Genomic DNA, 16,635 nt, shown 5'->3' with positions numbered 1-16,635 from the left:
CTTTTAAAAAAAGACCATTGTCCAGACATACCACTACATCTAATAGTTATAAATTTGATTTTTTAAACTCATGTAGAATTTTACAAGTGTATCTATTTTTATGATCTTGAATTTAGACCATCACTCTGTCCTCATCACCATTTATCTAGATCCTGACACTCTCATCTAATATGAATTGTTAGCTGTCTTTCCAAGCTTTGTGTCATCTGCACATTTGACATACATCTTTTTTTTTTCACCTTCGCCCAAGTAACAAGAACAAATAAGCAGCAGAGGGCCAAGGACAGATCTCTAGGGCAGTTGACAAGAGATAACTCCTTTTAAGCTGCCATCAACTCAGTAATGACTGCTTTTTAATTCTGATCTTTTAACTACTTCCAAATCTAAGTGAATCTAGGCTACATCTCTCCATCTTGTCCACAAGTATAGCATGAAAGTTTCTACCAAATGCTTCATTGAAGTCTAGGTATACTAAACCTACCAGACTAGCTACCCCTGTCAAAAGAGGAAATTGTTAGTGTGACTGTTACTGATTAAGACTTGCTGGCTTTTAATCATGTATTTATTCCATTTCTAAATTTTCAAAAACTGTCATGTGTTGTAGAATTTACAGATATATCTTAAAAATCATATATGCCAATTTTTTGAGTACCCTAGGATGTAGCCAAATAGAACATATTCTGGGTAGATAGGTACTCTCATCATCTCTTCACTTATCTTTGATAGCAACTCACTGTAACCATATCCTTGACGAGTCCAAAAATCATTTTACATGGAAGAAAAGCAAAACCAAAATGAAAATTGAATATTTCTTCCTTTTTATCATCATCTGTAATTATCTCATCTACCTTGAGCTTTGGACTCCTCCCCTCTTTGATCTTCTTGAATAGTTTAAAAGTACTTTTTATTCATCATAGACATAAGCTTATTCTGAGCTTTTAAGACTCCTGACACTATTCTTATAATAAAGGATCTTTTTTTGGTTTTTCCTAGATTTCCTGCCTTAGTTCCATCCTTGATACTTAATTTCAACAAATCAATGGATTGTCTTCTGTAATGCAGACTATAAACCATCCTGGTCTTCTCATTCTTTATGATTTTTGCCCATATCTTCCCATATAAATCTTCTACAAAGGATATCTCATTTATTGTAAGCTTTTTCTTTGGCACATTCTAACATTTCACAAGGAGCAATGCCACATTTGAGGCGCCTGTTTTTCCCCACCCTAAATGCATGACCAACTAATCTTTTTTTCCAATCACATATACTTACTGGATAATATTCCTTACCTATTCTTGTACATGTGTCATTTCTGGCAGTATGTTAGAAGCTATTTATACCACCATGGCCAGTATTCAAAATTAGATCTTTCCTGAATTTTATACAGTATCCTTCTTTACTAGTACAATGATAGCGTTAAAGACATGGAATTTTATATTAATATTATTTTTCTATTAAGCAGCTATCATTAATTATTTAATGATAAATCACCTGTGCAGACTTTTAAAAAAATCCTAGGAATAGATTTTTTTGGGTTGACTCTAGTTAGACACTGAAATAACGTTTAAGCAATTCTATTTTTATAGTTTCTAAGTAGGCTTGAAAAACTGACTGAGAATATGAAATAAATCTCGAGTTATAAGATCTGATTTCAAATCTTAATTCATCCATTAATTATCTGTGTGATTTTGGCTAAGTCACTTAACATCTCTGCATCTTAGCTCATAAGTAAAATGAGTGGGTTAGAATAAAGAACCTACAGATGGGCAATGATTTAGGCCTAATATTTGATAGGAAGAGTGTTGCTTTGGGGAAGTAAAGCAGTTTAAAAAAAAAAAGTCCCAATTACCTCCTGTAAGTAAAGCCCTTTCTTTTCAACATAAATGTTCTGCCAGCAGTGATCATGTGATGAATCTTAGAATACCATGATCTCTAAGAAATTCAAGTATTAGATGACTTAAAGGGTTATTTGGGTACAAGCAAATAGTAGTGTATTTCTTGTGATGACATACAAGCAAGATGCAAATCTTAAAGCACTTTATAAATGCTAATTATTGTTGTCATTTTTACAAGTATCATAAAGGCAAATATCAAAGAAATATTTTATCACAAATGGAGGCAGGCTACTCAGATGGATAACAGAATACAGACTAGATATAGATGATATCTATATCTATCATCTATGTACATGCATACATATACACATACATATGTACATATATACACAGATAGACAGACAATCTAGAAGATTTCTGGATCATTGGGTATCTTTTCCAAGGAGGACCTATGGAACATCATGAAGATGAATTGTGCAGCATTAGATGAGAGCACAAATAGATTCTGATCTGCATCATCTGAGGGAATATCCACTAATGATAAGACCCCAAATCTATTTAAGTAAAATTTATTAAAAGAGTAGAGAAAGTATTGAAAAAGTAAATAATCTGATGACACTTTCAACTCAATGCTCTATAAGCCTGTCATCACATGCAATTTGTCCTGATGGGGTTCTCGCTACATTCCACAGTCTAAATTAAATTGAGGTAAAAATAAAATGGTTATTTGATCAAGGCAAAAATAAAATTTTTAGAGTGGCTTAAACATCATCCAAATTACTTAACTTTTAAGTTAGCTTGGGTATTCACAGAAATACAACCTACATCCTACCATCCAACAATCCTCTTTAAATTCTTTCTTCTCTATATTTACCTCTCTTATTATTGCAAAGTTTAATTATGCCAAACTTCTCAATATCCCAAAGGCCCAGAGTTGAACAGGATCTTAGAGCCCACCTGGTCCATACCTGAATGGAAATTCTGTATGACACACCTGCTAAATGTCCCTCTAGTTTTTGAAGATCTCTAGTGAGGGTGGACTCACTAAGTTATAGGACAGTCCATTGTACTTTTCAACAACTTGAATTGTAAAGAGGTCCCTTCTAAACCTGTGATTTTTTTAGAGTAAAGTCTGGCCTGATATCCTATGAAAAGCAATCCAATATGATGTTAAAAGCAGTGTGGCAAAATGAAAAGAAGGCCAGCCAATAGAGTAAGGAAGAACTTTATTCAAATCTTGTCTCTGACACTGAATAGTTGTAACCTAATTCCTTAGCCCCTTTTTTGTTCTAGTGGAGGCAATTGGAGTTAAGTGAGTTGCCCAGGGTCATACAGCCAATAAGTATCTGAGACCATGTGTAGTCTGACTCCAGGTCCAATGCTCTATCCACTGTACCACCTAGTATCCCTCTAGCTAATTCTTCAAGATTCCACTTTAAAGACTAGCAGCCTATCTGTGTCAGTGGAGAGTGCATTCACACTCAGAAGCACATACAGTGAAATCACAAAAAGTTATGGTCATAAAAACTAATTACTCTAATAAATTGTTGAACATATAGAATGTGAGTCACCTTACAATTTCTGAAGCTAGCTGTAATGTCATATTGATATCAGAGGCAATAAAACCACTGAAACATTCTAAAATTTCCAGTCAGGCATTATTATATCACCATTTTAACTAACTGAAGTTGATTTGTCCAAAAGAAAGTCATAGAAAGACCATTTTGGTAATGGTTTTGCCACCACCCTTGTTAAAACAGCTAAAGGCTAAAAGGATTTATTTTGTCAAAATCTTTGACCTAGACAATCTTATGAAAAGATAGACACAGAGAGCAAAACATGGAAGCAATCCAGACCCGCAGACCACATTTTCTCTTCTGTGGTTATTCTAAGACATAGAAGGAAATTATAAATTTAAAGGGTGCAGAGAGAGTACTTTCTTCAAACATTCTCATAGAAGACGTGCATAAATTCTGCTTAATATTTTCATTCAAATTAAGGGCATTTGAGGATTCTAAGAAATGAAGTATAGGTTTCAGATGAGGTAAAATTAGTTGCAGGCTGAAGCCTTTTACAAGTATATTTTAAGCTTTGGTTTAAACAAATCAGTGTATTTACCACAGTCACTTAACTTTAATCTAGTTTGTACCAATCTACTGACATCTGTTAATGAATGTGCTCATTGGGAAACAATAGGCATTGCTAGACAATCTGGGCCATTTGTGCAAATGGTAATTGATAGAAACCATATGACAGAATGACAGATACCCATCTGTTTAGGATCTTCTGGGATATAGTAATGCCTGAAGACAGGCATTAGAATAGAATAAAGCAACAGGTTGACAGACAAGGCGCTGGGTCTTTAATTACATAATACAAAGTGAACTGATTTGACAATTATCCCATTTGTTACATCAAATTGCAACAACCAAACTGGAGGATTTAGGCATCAGAGGATAAGCTTGGTGCTTGCCATCCATTTTAATCATCAACAAAAATGAAAGTAACTCATTGGTTACTTGAACTTTCAATTTTGCTTTGTGTAGATGCAATCAATCAATGAACAAGTATTTATTAAGCTCCAACTCTGTGCGCAGCACTTTGCCTAGGTGCTGAGAATACAAGTGTAGACAAATACATATCATATTTAGGTACCACACATATACAACATAAAGTTAGACACACATATGTTAGTTAACTTTATGCTTTATATTTTATATGAATTATATATGTATGCATGCATACACAAAGTAGTCATATACAAGATAGTTTGGGAGAAAGGACACCAGAAATTGGGGTGATCAGGAAGGCTTCTTTCAGAAGATAGTGCTTGAGCTGCATTTTATAGAAAAAAGGGGACTCTGAGGAGGAGGTCAAGGGGGAGCACATTTTAGGTGTATGAGAAAGAAAGGATATGGAGTGTTGTGAATGAAGAACAAAAAAGGCCAATTTCCCTTCTGTTTCTGCTATGGGATGATTCAAAGTGCCATGTTAATTTTTTTTGGCTGGAGTTCATTTAAATGATCCTATCTTAGTGGGATTTCATCCTATGCTTAGAAAAGTGCTCAAGGGGTCAACTGTGTCATAATAACAGTTTTGGCCTTAGGCTAATCAGACAGGAGGCAAGACTGCCTGTCTAACATCTAACTTCACTGAGATCCTCTATCACCATCCCTCTTCTGCTAACTGTTTTAGCAATACACATACACATGCACACTGCACATAAACACACACAATTGTATAGTTTTTGTGTGTGCTTGCAAATAATGAAATTGTTGCAATTAATTGTCTCCTTTGACAGGAATGCTGCCAGCAGCAACCAGTTCAATAATTTTCTGCAGAGATTCTTCAGGGTAACGGAGTTTAATGAGAAAGATGGGGAGCCAGGGAAAATCAGAGATAGAGATTAGCCCAGAGATAAGCCAATGCGAAAATAGTTTGGAGAACCCAGGACAGATAAGATTCAGGTTGTCAGTATTTTCTCCAGAGGCTCTAAATCTCCTGGTCCTGTTGTTTCAATAATCTTTCTAAGCCTTCAGTCTTCTGCTCTCTTTAGTAAAAAAAAAATGCCATAATTAGACTTGCTCAGGAGTTACTGAATAATTTAGATCAGAAATAGATCATAAAATGCAATGCTATGAATATTTATGTAGGTTGAAGTAGTGGGTCAGAAAATACCCATTTAGATTCTGTTACTAAGAATGTGTCCCTCATATAGACATATACTTAATGCAAGACAAGTAAGTCTTAAATGAAATTCACGGCACATCTGTGTCATACTTGTCTATCATAGGAAAATACAAATCATGGAAGAATTATTTAAATGTATATGTTTCCATTTACAGGGTAGGTTGATAAAACAGTTTGCAACCTTCATGTATACATAGACTGACTGCCAGGCCAAGAAATCTTAGGAGAAAGTTTCATGACACATTTTTATCATAATTGTCTATCATAAGAAAACTATTGATTATAGAAAATTTTGTTAAAGGCTATAAGCAATTCTAAAATAATTTGACAGGATCATTATATGACTGAAATTTTGCTTATGTATATCTTTTTACTCACTTCCTCATAATATAGCTTGTTAGAGACAAAAGAAATTATAGGTCTTACCTACTTTAAGCTCCTTACTTTACAATGTGGAACTCAAGGGCCATTTTAAAGGGCTATGACTTGCTGGTCATTGCAGAGCTGGGAATTGAACTCAGGTCTTCCAGCTTCAAATCTAGCATGCTGCCCACTATATCATGTTGCTTCTAAATGGCTAAAAATAGTGATCAAATCACTGCAATGTTAGTGTTTGGGTGCTACATGGTACCCAAACACAACTTCCTCATGCTCATGTAATAAATGAAAAAATCACTTTTTTTCTGGGTAACACCCCATATTGAATTTCCCAAACATCACTTGACTTATTCACTTATAACAGGAGATTTTATAAAGCAATGCATTGAAAATGGTCACTGAGTCTCTATTTTAACAGCATCTGTGATTGAGATTTTGGCATTTTCCTCTATAAATGCAGAGTGAAGCAGCAGAAAATACTATACTTCCAGTTTTCACGTATGAGTCATCAACATAGATTAAAAAAAGCAAGGAACTTCTTTTGTTGTTTAGTTGTGTCTGACTCTTCCTGACCCCATCTGGGTTTTCTTGGCATAGATACTGGAATAGTTTGCCATTTCCTTCTCCAGCTTATTTTATGGATGCGGAAACTGAGGCAGGAAACTGAGGGTTAAGTGACTTGCCCAGGGTCATATGCTTAGTAAGGCTTTGAAGCCAGATTTGAACTCGGGAAGATCAGTCATCCTGACTCCAGGCCTGACACTCTATCCTCTGTGCCACTTAGCTGCTCAAAGAGCTTCTGCCTCTCATAAAGGCTAAAAGCATTCACCAATACTCTAACAAGTAATTAAAAAAAGATGCCAATATGATCCTTATCTAGGACAGGCAGTGTAGCATAGTGGATAGTGGTCTGGTGTCCAAATGAGGAAGTCCTGCCTCTGACACATTTTGACTGTGTGACCTTGGAGAAGTCACTCAGGGCCTCCAGGAAACTATTAATGTCTCAACAATTCCAAATCTGCATGGGTAGATGTTTCCTCACAGGAATTAATTCTCTAAACTGATGAAATCACAGATTTTTTTTAGGGAGGGGAATCTAGTTTTCCATTAGACATTCATTAATTTGACTTAGGAATTTGATATTTACAAAAGAGAAAAAGTACAGATAGCAAGAGGAATGTTTTACCTCCATATAATTTTTAAAGTATTTATATAAACATGAACAAAATGAACAACAAACAACAAAACTATCTCGGAATATTTTGCTCTATCATTCATAGATAATAGTTCAACTCCTGTCACCTGTTGCTTAAGATATGAGTTCCTTCTATAGACAATTTTACATATCCATGTTTTACATATCCACAATATGTAATTGCTATAATAACTTTTAATAAAACTCTATAGTCATAGCTACATAGGAGTAGAAGGCTTTATGCAATATCTGTGTTCCTTAAAAATTGTGTACAAGGCAAATTTATTAATAAAAATATATATTAAATACAACAAGTGAACTGAGAAAAATGATTTTGCAATACAAATAATTGCCCCCTAAAGCTATGCTGAAATGGACTTTGATTATACTGTGTTTTTCCACAGGGTATAATAAAGTGAACAAGCATTTATTAAGGGTCTACTGTATGCCAGGCAATGTTTTAAGCTTGGGGTTACAAAGAAAGGATAAAAAGGACCAAGACTCTGCTCTCAAGGAGCTCATGGTCTAAATGGCAAGAAAACATGTGCAAAAAATTTATATAAAAGATAAATTGGATATAATCTCAGAGGGGAGGCATTCAGATTAAGGAGGACTGGGAAAAGCTTCTTCAAAATGTGAGACTTTAGCTGAGACTTGAAGGAAGCCAGGAGACAGAGAGGTAGAGGGTGAATGCTGTCATCATGGAGGACAGTCAAGTAATATTCCTGGAGTCAGTAGGGGGAATGTTTTGTGTGAGAAACAGAAAGGAGGCCATGGTCACTGGATCACAAAATATATGGAGGGGAGTGAGTTCTAATACTGGCAAAGTAGAAAAGGGCCAAGTTCTGAGGGGCTTTAGAAACCAAACAGGATTTATATTTGCTCCTGGAGTGCCTAATATGCTCCAGGAACTCTGACAGAAAATGTAAGACTAACAAAAATAATTTAATAAAATGATATAGTATTGTATGCAGATAATAGAAGCTGGAGTCAGAGAAACTGGCTTCAAATCTAACCTTTTCAATAGATTTACTATGAGACACCAAGGAAGTCATTTAACTTCTCGGGTATTAATTCCTTAATCTGCAGCAGGGCATTGAATTTAATAATTGCTTCCACCTATGAATTCCATACTAAAATGACTTAGTTTCAAAATGAAATGCAACTTGCTTTGCTGTCAAATTTAGCTTCGTACAATCCTATCTATTAGTTGTTATATTCGTTGTGGTACTTCACTGTGTAAAAGGAAATAAAAATAATATAGATATCATGATATAGGATCCCATTCCCCATTGACCTTTAAGATCTTGTGTAAATGATAGAGACACATTTGAGATCTGGGAGCAGGAACAAACTACATCTGGCCTCCTTGAGCTTTTGTGTCTGATAGGACCTGAAATGTATATCAATATAAATTTATATAGATATATGACTACCACTTTCTAATATCTTTTCCTATAGATATCAATATACTAATTTTATGAAGCCAGTTTTGAGACCAGACGCTCCATATTCACTTCCAAATATTTTCATCATATTTTCATAATATTCATCTATATTTTCATCATAACTAATAGCTACTAATTGTCGTTTGGGCAAAATTATCTGAAGATAAGTTACTGGAAGAAAATTCAGTAAAACCTACTCATGTTTTGTTATGTTAACGGATGTAGCCTTTGTTTGCATGTCATTAACATGTTTAAATGACAAGTCAAAAATCTAGTCTATCATCACTGTGTTGCCCACATGATGTACACACCACATACACACACACACACACACACACACACACACACACACATAGAAAAGATTGTGTAGACAAAATACCTACCTAATTAATTTTGCATTTTTTATCCTTGATTTCCACTGAATTCAATTCAACTAGCATTTATTAAGTGCCTGTTATTAGTGAGATACTCTGCTAGGTGCTATAGATTTAAAAAAGAAGGAAATTGTACCTGCCTTCACAGAATTTGCATTCTAATGATAAGTATTCATGAAGGCAAAGAAGTTTGCATTTAACAATAGTGTCTTAATTAGTAAGTATGTGATGCATCTAAACTCTGTTTTCAGCCACAGGCTAACTATTCACAACTTCCTGGTAGGATGTCAGGAAGATATAGGAATCCTCTCTCTCTCTCTCCCTCCCTCCCTCTCTTCCTCTCTCCCTCTCTCCCTCCTCTCTCTCCCTCCCTCTCTCCCTTTCTCCCCCTCTCCCTCTTTCCCTCTCTCTCTCTAACAACAGTGTTGCTTGCAGCTGTTGTGGAGGTGTAAGACCAATAACACCAGCACATAAGAGGGCTGCTAGCATGGATACTTTGATCTGCTTTTCTAAGTAAAACAACCTAAAGGGGCTTACAATCTCACTTTAATCAAACATACATATATCATTCACTTAGTTCAGGGGGAAAAGTCAGCACCCTGAAGTTCAGAGCAAATACAACAGAAATTACAAACAGAGAAAATATAAACAGAGCCAATAACTCAAATCAACAGACAGGCTTTTAGCTGTCTGGCCAAAGCTATATCTACATAGTTACCAGAAAGAGAAGCACCAACATCTCAGTTTTCAAAGCCAGGGGGCTCCTTAACAGCTACGCAGAGTCTCTACACCAACACTCTTCCAATGAATGAGCCCCCAAAGGCAAAATGCTAACTTCTGAGTTTATATACAGTTCTTCAGGGTCAAAGAGCATTACAACCATGAAACTCAAACCCATGTGACTTAGGCCTTCTTGTGACTTAAACTTTTGCTCAGGGTTAGAGGGCATCACAACCTTGCAACTCAAATCCACATGAACTAGGTCTTCCCTTGACATGAGCAGCTCATCAAAGACTCCTGATTCAATCAAAGTTTCCTTAGTGCTGAGAAGCACTCCAAAACAAAGGCAACAAAAGTCCACTTTCCTGCCCATAACATTTGAAAAGCAAAACTCATCAAAGTGAATGATATATGTATGTTTGATTAAAGTGAAATTGTAAGTTGATTACCTCAGCATCCCAAGAGAAAACATTAAAAAAGTCCTACCCTAATTACCATATGTCTCTCTCATTGTTTCTCTCTCTCTCATTGTTTCTCTCTCTCCCTCTCTCTCTTTCTCTCATTCTATCTCTCTCTGTATTATATATGAATGCATATATATATGTATTCCTAGCCCATTTTTCTCTATGTAGAAGGACATCAGATTTTGAATAGCTTTATAGTACTTTCAGAGAGAGAGATATTTTTCCCTTTAAACATCTAAGAATGGATTTAAAATATTTGATTTTAGGGTCATACATCTAGAGTTGAAAGGTACCTATAAGGCCATCTAGTCTAACCCTCTTGTTTTATAGATGGGAAAACAGGCTCCTTAAGTGACAGTCTCACTGAACCTAAAGAGTTTAAATAAGTTGTACAGTGTCACGCAGGTAATAGGCATCTGAGAAAGGATGTTATACCTCATCCTTTGGCTTCAGAAATTGTATTTGTTTCCCCTGTACCATACTGCCTCTTTGAAAGTGTTCTCTTAAATAACAACTGAAGTACATAGAAATTTGAATAAAATAACTGCAATATGTTTGCTTGTTTCCTCATGTTTTAGGAGTTTGAGCTGCCAACGGATCACTCTGCACAAAAATCTGTTCTTCTCTTTTGTTTGCAATTCTATTGTCACAATCATCTGGCTAACTGCTGTGGCCAACAACCAGGCATTAGTTGCAACCAATCCTGTAAGTAAGATTTGGATATTTTATTTATGGGGGAAAATTATGTACGTGTACACATGGCTAATTGTATACATATAGTTAAGTTTGTATATATTTAAAAAGCTAAGATACAGAGAATATTTGTATTCACTTAGAAATATGAGAACAGGTATGTACTTGTAAGTAAAGTTGAATACTGAAATAATTATTTAAGTTATTAAAAAGGAAAAAAACACCATTATCTCAATCATCTGAACATTTTACTGAGTAAGTTAATTCATTTTACAAGTATAGCTACTATTTTAGATTTTAAAATTGTGTTGTTATTTTTATATCACATCAAACACCAAAGAGAATCTGTGTATTAGATCAAGGAAAAGCCTTGGAGTCAGGACAGCCTGGGTTCAATTCTGGCCTCTGTGCTATTTGACACATTTTCAGAATGAATCAGTGAATTTTCTTAAGTCTACAAACTACACATTTGCATTGGTGAATGGACTTTCCACACAGGAGTTAACTAAAAAAATGAAAAAAAAATTGTAGCTCACAGTCACACACTAGTCTTAGTTAATAATTCTTTCCTGGAATTATGGAGTACGTTAGAGGCTATCTCTGTATGTTAACAAATTAGCTATGATCTGTTTATTTCAAAAGAGTCCAAGCCATTCTTTGACATGTTGCTGAGATGACATTCTATTGTAGAAAGACATTTTAAACTCTTCAGTATTTTCACTTTCATATGAGCATAGCCAGAGTCATTCTAGAAAAATGGAACATGCTTGTCTTATTTAATTTTGAAATTATTCTAACTTTGTACAGATCAAGTTGATCATCATGATCAACTGGTAATCATAAGATATTCTTTTAAAATCTCCTCAATGATGCATCTTCCAAAACGTGAAAACAGATACTTACGTATCAAGATGAAATAAAGACAGGGACCTAACTTTTTATTTCGTTGGTACAAAACGCTTTCAGGGGAGGAAATTTTACCTACCAATGCATGTTGACACTTTCCCTTTAACTTATAAAAGGTTGCCTAGAGCACTGAGAAGTTAAGTGACTTGTCCAAGGTCACAAAGCCAGGACAACACATAGTTAGGCCTTGAATTCAAATCTTTCTAGTTCTTATCTCAACTTTGTATCCACTAGATCATGATGCCTCTCAACATTAATATGACCAAATTTGATTTTAAAATATAATATATTAAATATACAATATATTTATATATAATTTGGAGTTATAACTAAATTACTTTACAAGAATTTGAAAACACTAGCAAAGGGGAACTTCATTCTTGTACCTAAGAAGTGAATATGAATCTAGTGACAGACCACATAGCTATCATCTGAGGATTAATTTAACTGAGTCTGTAGAAGATTGTTACCTATTGGACACCAGAAAGTTTTGAGACTAGCAATTCATAAAATCTTACACTAGACATAGTTAGTGGTCTGAGTTGATATAGGCTCTGCTCATGAGAATAAAATAAGAAGTCCTCTAAGTATAACTATATAATAATCTATTATAAAAATGATCATATTTTTGAATATATATGTATATATACCATTGGTTGCTAAACATACATTTACTACAATAATATATGTAGTTGTTAGTAGGAGTACCATACTAAGTACTTAATATAAGTATTAAATACTTATCTAGTATTTTGTATAATATTTAATACTATACTAAGTACTATATGTGTTTTAGTATTATATATGCTATATATGAGTACTATAGAACATAATTATACCTAACATATGTACATATAGAACAATATAGTTCATAAGAAAGTTAGTGGATTAGTACACTAACAATCTCAAATCTGGAATTAGAAAATCCCTGATATACATGGAAAAAGTATGTAGTTTTGAGTCCATATAATTATAATTAATTAATATATTTCTTTATTATAATTAATATATTTCTTTTTCAAACAGGTGAGTTGTAAAATATCCCAGTTTATTCACCTTTATCTGTTGGGATGCAATTATTTTTGGATGCTTTGTGAAGGCATTTATCTACATACACTCATTGTAGTGGCTGTGTTTGCAGAGAAGCAGCACTTGCTCTGGTATTATCTTCTTGGCTGGGGTAGGTACAGTGTTTACATACACACCTTTTCCTGTTCATACTCCCCACTGTACATTGTTTCATCAGTTTGCTCACCATTATATTTATACACATAATAGAAAATTATTCATAATTAATATAAATTAATTAATTAATTAATATAAATAAATAAATAAAAGCACTTTGACCTAGACACAGGATCATGTAATTTCAACATTAGAAGGGAACTCAGAGACCCTCTCATTTATTGCTATTGTTATTGTTGAGTTGTTTCAGTCCTGTCTCACTTTTTGTGACCCTTTTGGGGGTTTTCTTGGCAAAGATGCTGGAGTGCTTTGCTTTTCCATTCTCCAGATCATTTTACAGAAGACAAAACGGAGGTAAACAGAGTTAAGTGACTTGTCCAAGATGATATGGTTAGTGTCTGAGGCCAGATTTGAACTTAGGAAATCAGTCTACCTAGTCTAAACTGTATCAAAAGTGTCTGTTGTTACTATTTTTCTTATATAGTAAGAAATCACTGGATAATAGCCTCCTTTATCACAGTGTGGATATATTGGTTTACCTTTACTGAAATAAAGTGTTAGTTTGCAGAAATTATTTTTATTAAAAAGTTTTGTGTTATATAAAGCATTTAAGGAATGCTCGTTTTCAAGGGCATTGAAATAAAATAAAAAGGATATTGGTCTACAAGGCAGGACAGTTGACTTGTTGGTGACTAGTTGGTGAACTTGGACATGTAACATGACCTTTAGAGGAATGTTTCCATATCTGTTAAATTAGGAATGGGAAGGCTAGACTAAATACACTCAAAGGTTCCTCTCCACATAGGAGCTCATGTTAAATGCTTGTTTAGTTGAACTCTAGCTCTAATTTTAATTATCCGAGTCAGTAGATATTTGTTTTTGGAAAAGTCAAGCAATTCTTTGAATGGGAGCAGCAAAATTGAAAAAGAATAGAGGAAGCCAAATATTTATTACTCCTAAATTCTGCTTACTCTATATTACTAGAACATAAAAATATAGTGTTAGGTATATTTCAAAAGTAGGAATAATAATTAGAATATTTTACAATATTGAGACTACTAATCCTGGGATAAATTCTTTGGATAACTACCCTACGAAGCTTAATTTCAACTTGAATTTTATTTATAAAAGATCTTCAGCAACTTTTGTGATTTGAATCATATTCATTTTAGAGTTCTTGTGATAACAAAATATGATACAATTTTCAAAGTAATTTGTGAATCTTAAAGTTCTATCTAAATGCTAGCTACTACTCAGGATGCCCCCAAAATCTTAATATAGTTTTGAAGCTTTAAATTATTAAGTAAATATAATAATATGTATATGTATTTAATTTGGGTAAATAATCTATGTACCTTTAAACTACTCCAGTGGTAAATAAAAATGAACAAATGAATAGACTATCTGAAATGGCTTGTGTTCTTTCTTCAGGAAAATTACATTAGGAAATATTGGTAATACCAACAGTTATGCAGGGTGTCCCAAAAGTCTTAGTGCAGTTTTAAAGATTTAAATATTGTAATATTTAAATAAAATCTCTTATTTAAAAAATTCAGTCTTTTTGTGTTTTGGCTCCTCCATTAGATTGAAAACTCCTTGAGAGCAAGGACACTCTCATATTTGCATCTTCAACTCTAAGCACAGTGCCTGGCACATAATGGGTATTCAATAAATGTCTATTGACTTACTGCCTTAGAGTTGTGATGATATTATAAGCATCTGGAGGACAGAATTTGTGTTTCATAATTCCTTGTATTCCAAGCAATAATGAAGATGCTCAATACTTCAAGGAGTAATAGGGGGAGGGGAGGAGAAGGATTCCTTCTACTAAGGCAGAGCCCAACCACCTTATACCTACAGGAGACAGTTCCAGGAGTTTCTGTGGCAGAAGTAGCCCTTCATGGCAAACTTTCTTGCCATTAGCACACATGGCACTTCAAGATTTGCAAAATATTTAGCAAAGTATGTCTCATTTTGTCATCACAACAACTCTCTGGAAGTTAGACCCTTTATCTTCCTTTTACAGATGAGGAATCTGAGGATTAGGTTAAATGAAAGCACCTGATTATTTATGTAATGAGCATAAGTGGCAGAATTTGAATCAGTTACTCTTGATTCAAAGGCCAGGGTTCTTTCCACTACATGACCATTTTATTTATTTTTTTTTATTTTTTTGACTGGGGGAAGCAAGGCAATTGGCATTAAGTGACTTGCCCAAGGTCACCCAGCTAGTAAGTGTGTCAAGTATCTGAGACCAGATTTGAACTCAGGTCCTCCTGACTCTAGGGCTGATGCTCTACTCACTGCACCACCTAGCTGCCCCCAACATGACCATTTTTGTATCAAAGCAAAACCACTATTGGACTATAACAGTTTATAGTGGATTATTCTTTTTAAACAACCTCAACAGATTATAGGGAAGTGTTAGCCTTATCTCCCAAGACCAGCATTATAAGAGAGTTGTTTCAGGGGTGGCAAACCATACTGTCTTTATTACTTAGGGCAATATAATTCATTTCGGGAGCCTCAGACATAATGGCATCTCCAATAAATACATATATCTTTTATATTTAAAGCTTCTTGATTTAATTTTGGTGAATCTCTTTTTGATTCTTAGTTAAAAATTTAAGAACTACTACATCAAATGGGAGGAGGGGAACAGAGAAGGTACCTGATGGGAGGGTATCATGGAGAAGTCAGTCAGAGAAGTCCCAAAGTAGTATAGCCAGGTGATGGATGAGGAGATGTACAAAAGCATGTACAAAGAAAGCCACTTTTATGAGACAATACAGTGGAAGTACCAGATGACTGGAATGGACAGCAGACTCTCGACAAAGATTTTTTGTGTTCCTTTAGTGCTTTCTGTAATTTAGCCTTGCTTTATAGATATATCCATTTTAGAAGGTAAATTCGGGTGAAAAGTCATCTCTTCAAATTCTTTCTTTCTTTTATCTTGACAGGATTCCCACTGATACCTGCCTGTTTACATGCTATTGCACGAAGTTTATACTATAATGACAAGTAAGGCAATGTTTCTTTCAGATTTTTACTATGAATCCATGCAAATGAATCTTTAGCACTCATTTCTCTTTTTTCCCCTAGCTGCTGGATCAGTTCTGATACCCATCTCCTGTACATCATCCATGGTCCAATTTGTGCAGCTTTATTGGTATGTTTTATAGCATGTCTTGTTTTTAATTCTCAATTTAATTGATTCAATTTTCCTAGTCTTTAACATACATTCCTAATTTAAAGACTAATAAATGTTTTTTAAAAATATTTTCAAAATTATGTTTATGTTTAATGAAATTATTCCTTAATTTAGCATTATAGCATTCAATAAGTAAGCAACCTTTTAAAAAGCAGTTTTATAACTGGACATTTATATGTGGTAAGAAAGCTTGGTTATATTTTATACTCTTTTTTTCATTTTATAAGGCACCTCCAGTTCCTACAGTCCATGTGTAATTACTATTTTATCTCTTGATATCACAGAAGGAAATGTAATTATAGGTTATAAAAGCATTACTTGTATCGAAAGAGATATGGAGTTTCAAATAATGAAAAACATAAGGTATTTAGATAGCAAAATCTGAAAATTCCCAGAAAGATTTCTTCTATAGAGATTTAATAATGCCCAACAATTTGGCATGTATTTAAATCAATGGCAATCTTTAAAAATTAAGGGAATAGCATCATTAATCTATGAGAAAAAAAGATATAGCATGATAACCTTCATGAATAAA

The 16,635-nt window shown here is 34.2% G+C and overlaps 1 protein-coding gene across 4 annotated transcripts in view; it reads left to right on the top strand.

Annotated features, from left to right (window-relative positions):
- The window catches only part of CALCRL (calcitonin receptor like receptor), a 131,482-nt gene that overhangs the window by 98,709 nt on the left and 16,138 nt on the right, over positions 1–16,635 (top strand). For all 4 annotated transcript variants that reach the window (XM_036745372.1, XM_036745370.1, XM_036745369.1 and 1 more), the window contains 4 exons: positions 10,684–10,810; positions 12,731–12,884; positions 15,850–15,910; positions 15,992–16,058. In XM_036745372.1, the coding sequence (XP_036601267.1) occupies positions 10,684–10,810; positions 12,731–12,884; positions 15,850–15,910; positions 15,992–16,058 (409 nt within the window). The remainder of the gene's footprint in view (positions 1–10,683; positions 10,811–12,730; positions 12,885–15,849; positions 15,911–15,991; positions 16,059–16,635) is intronic.

The sequence above is a fragment of the Trichosurus vulpecula genome, chromosome 2, assembly GCF_011100635.1.
Source record: "Trichosurus vulpecula isolate mTriVul1 chromosome 2, mTriVul1.pri, whole genome shotgun sequence".
Taxonomy (NCBI): domain Eukaryota; kingdom Metazoa; phylum Chordata; class Mammalia; order Diprotodontia; family Phalangeridae; genus Trichosurus; species Trichosurus vulpecula.
Note: the sequence above shows the minus strand (reverse complement) of the source record. Positions and strands in the feature narration are given on the sequence as shown.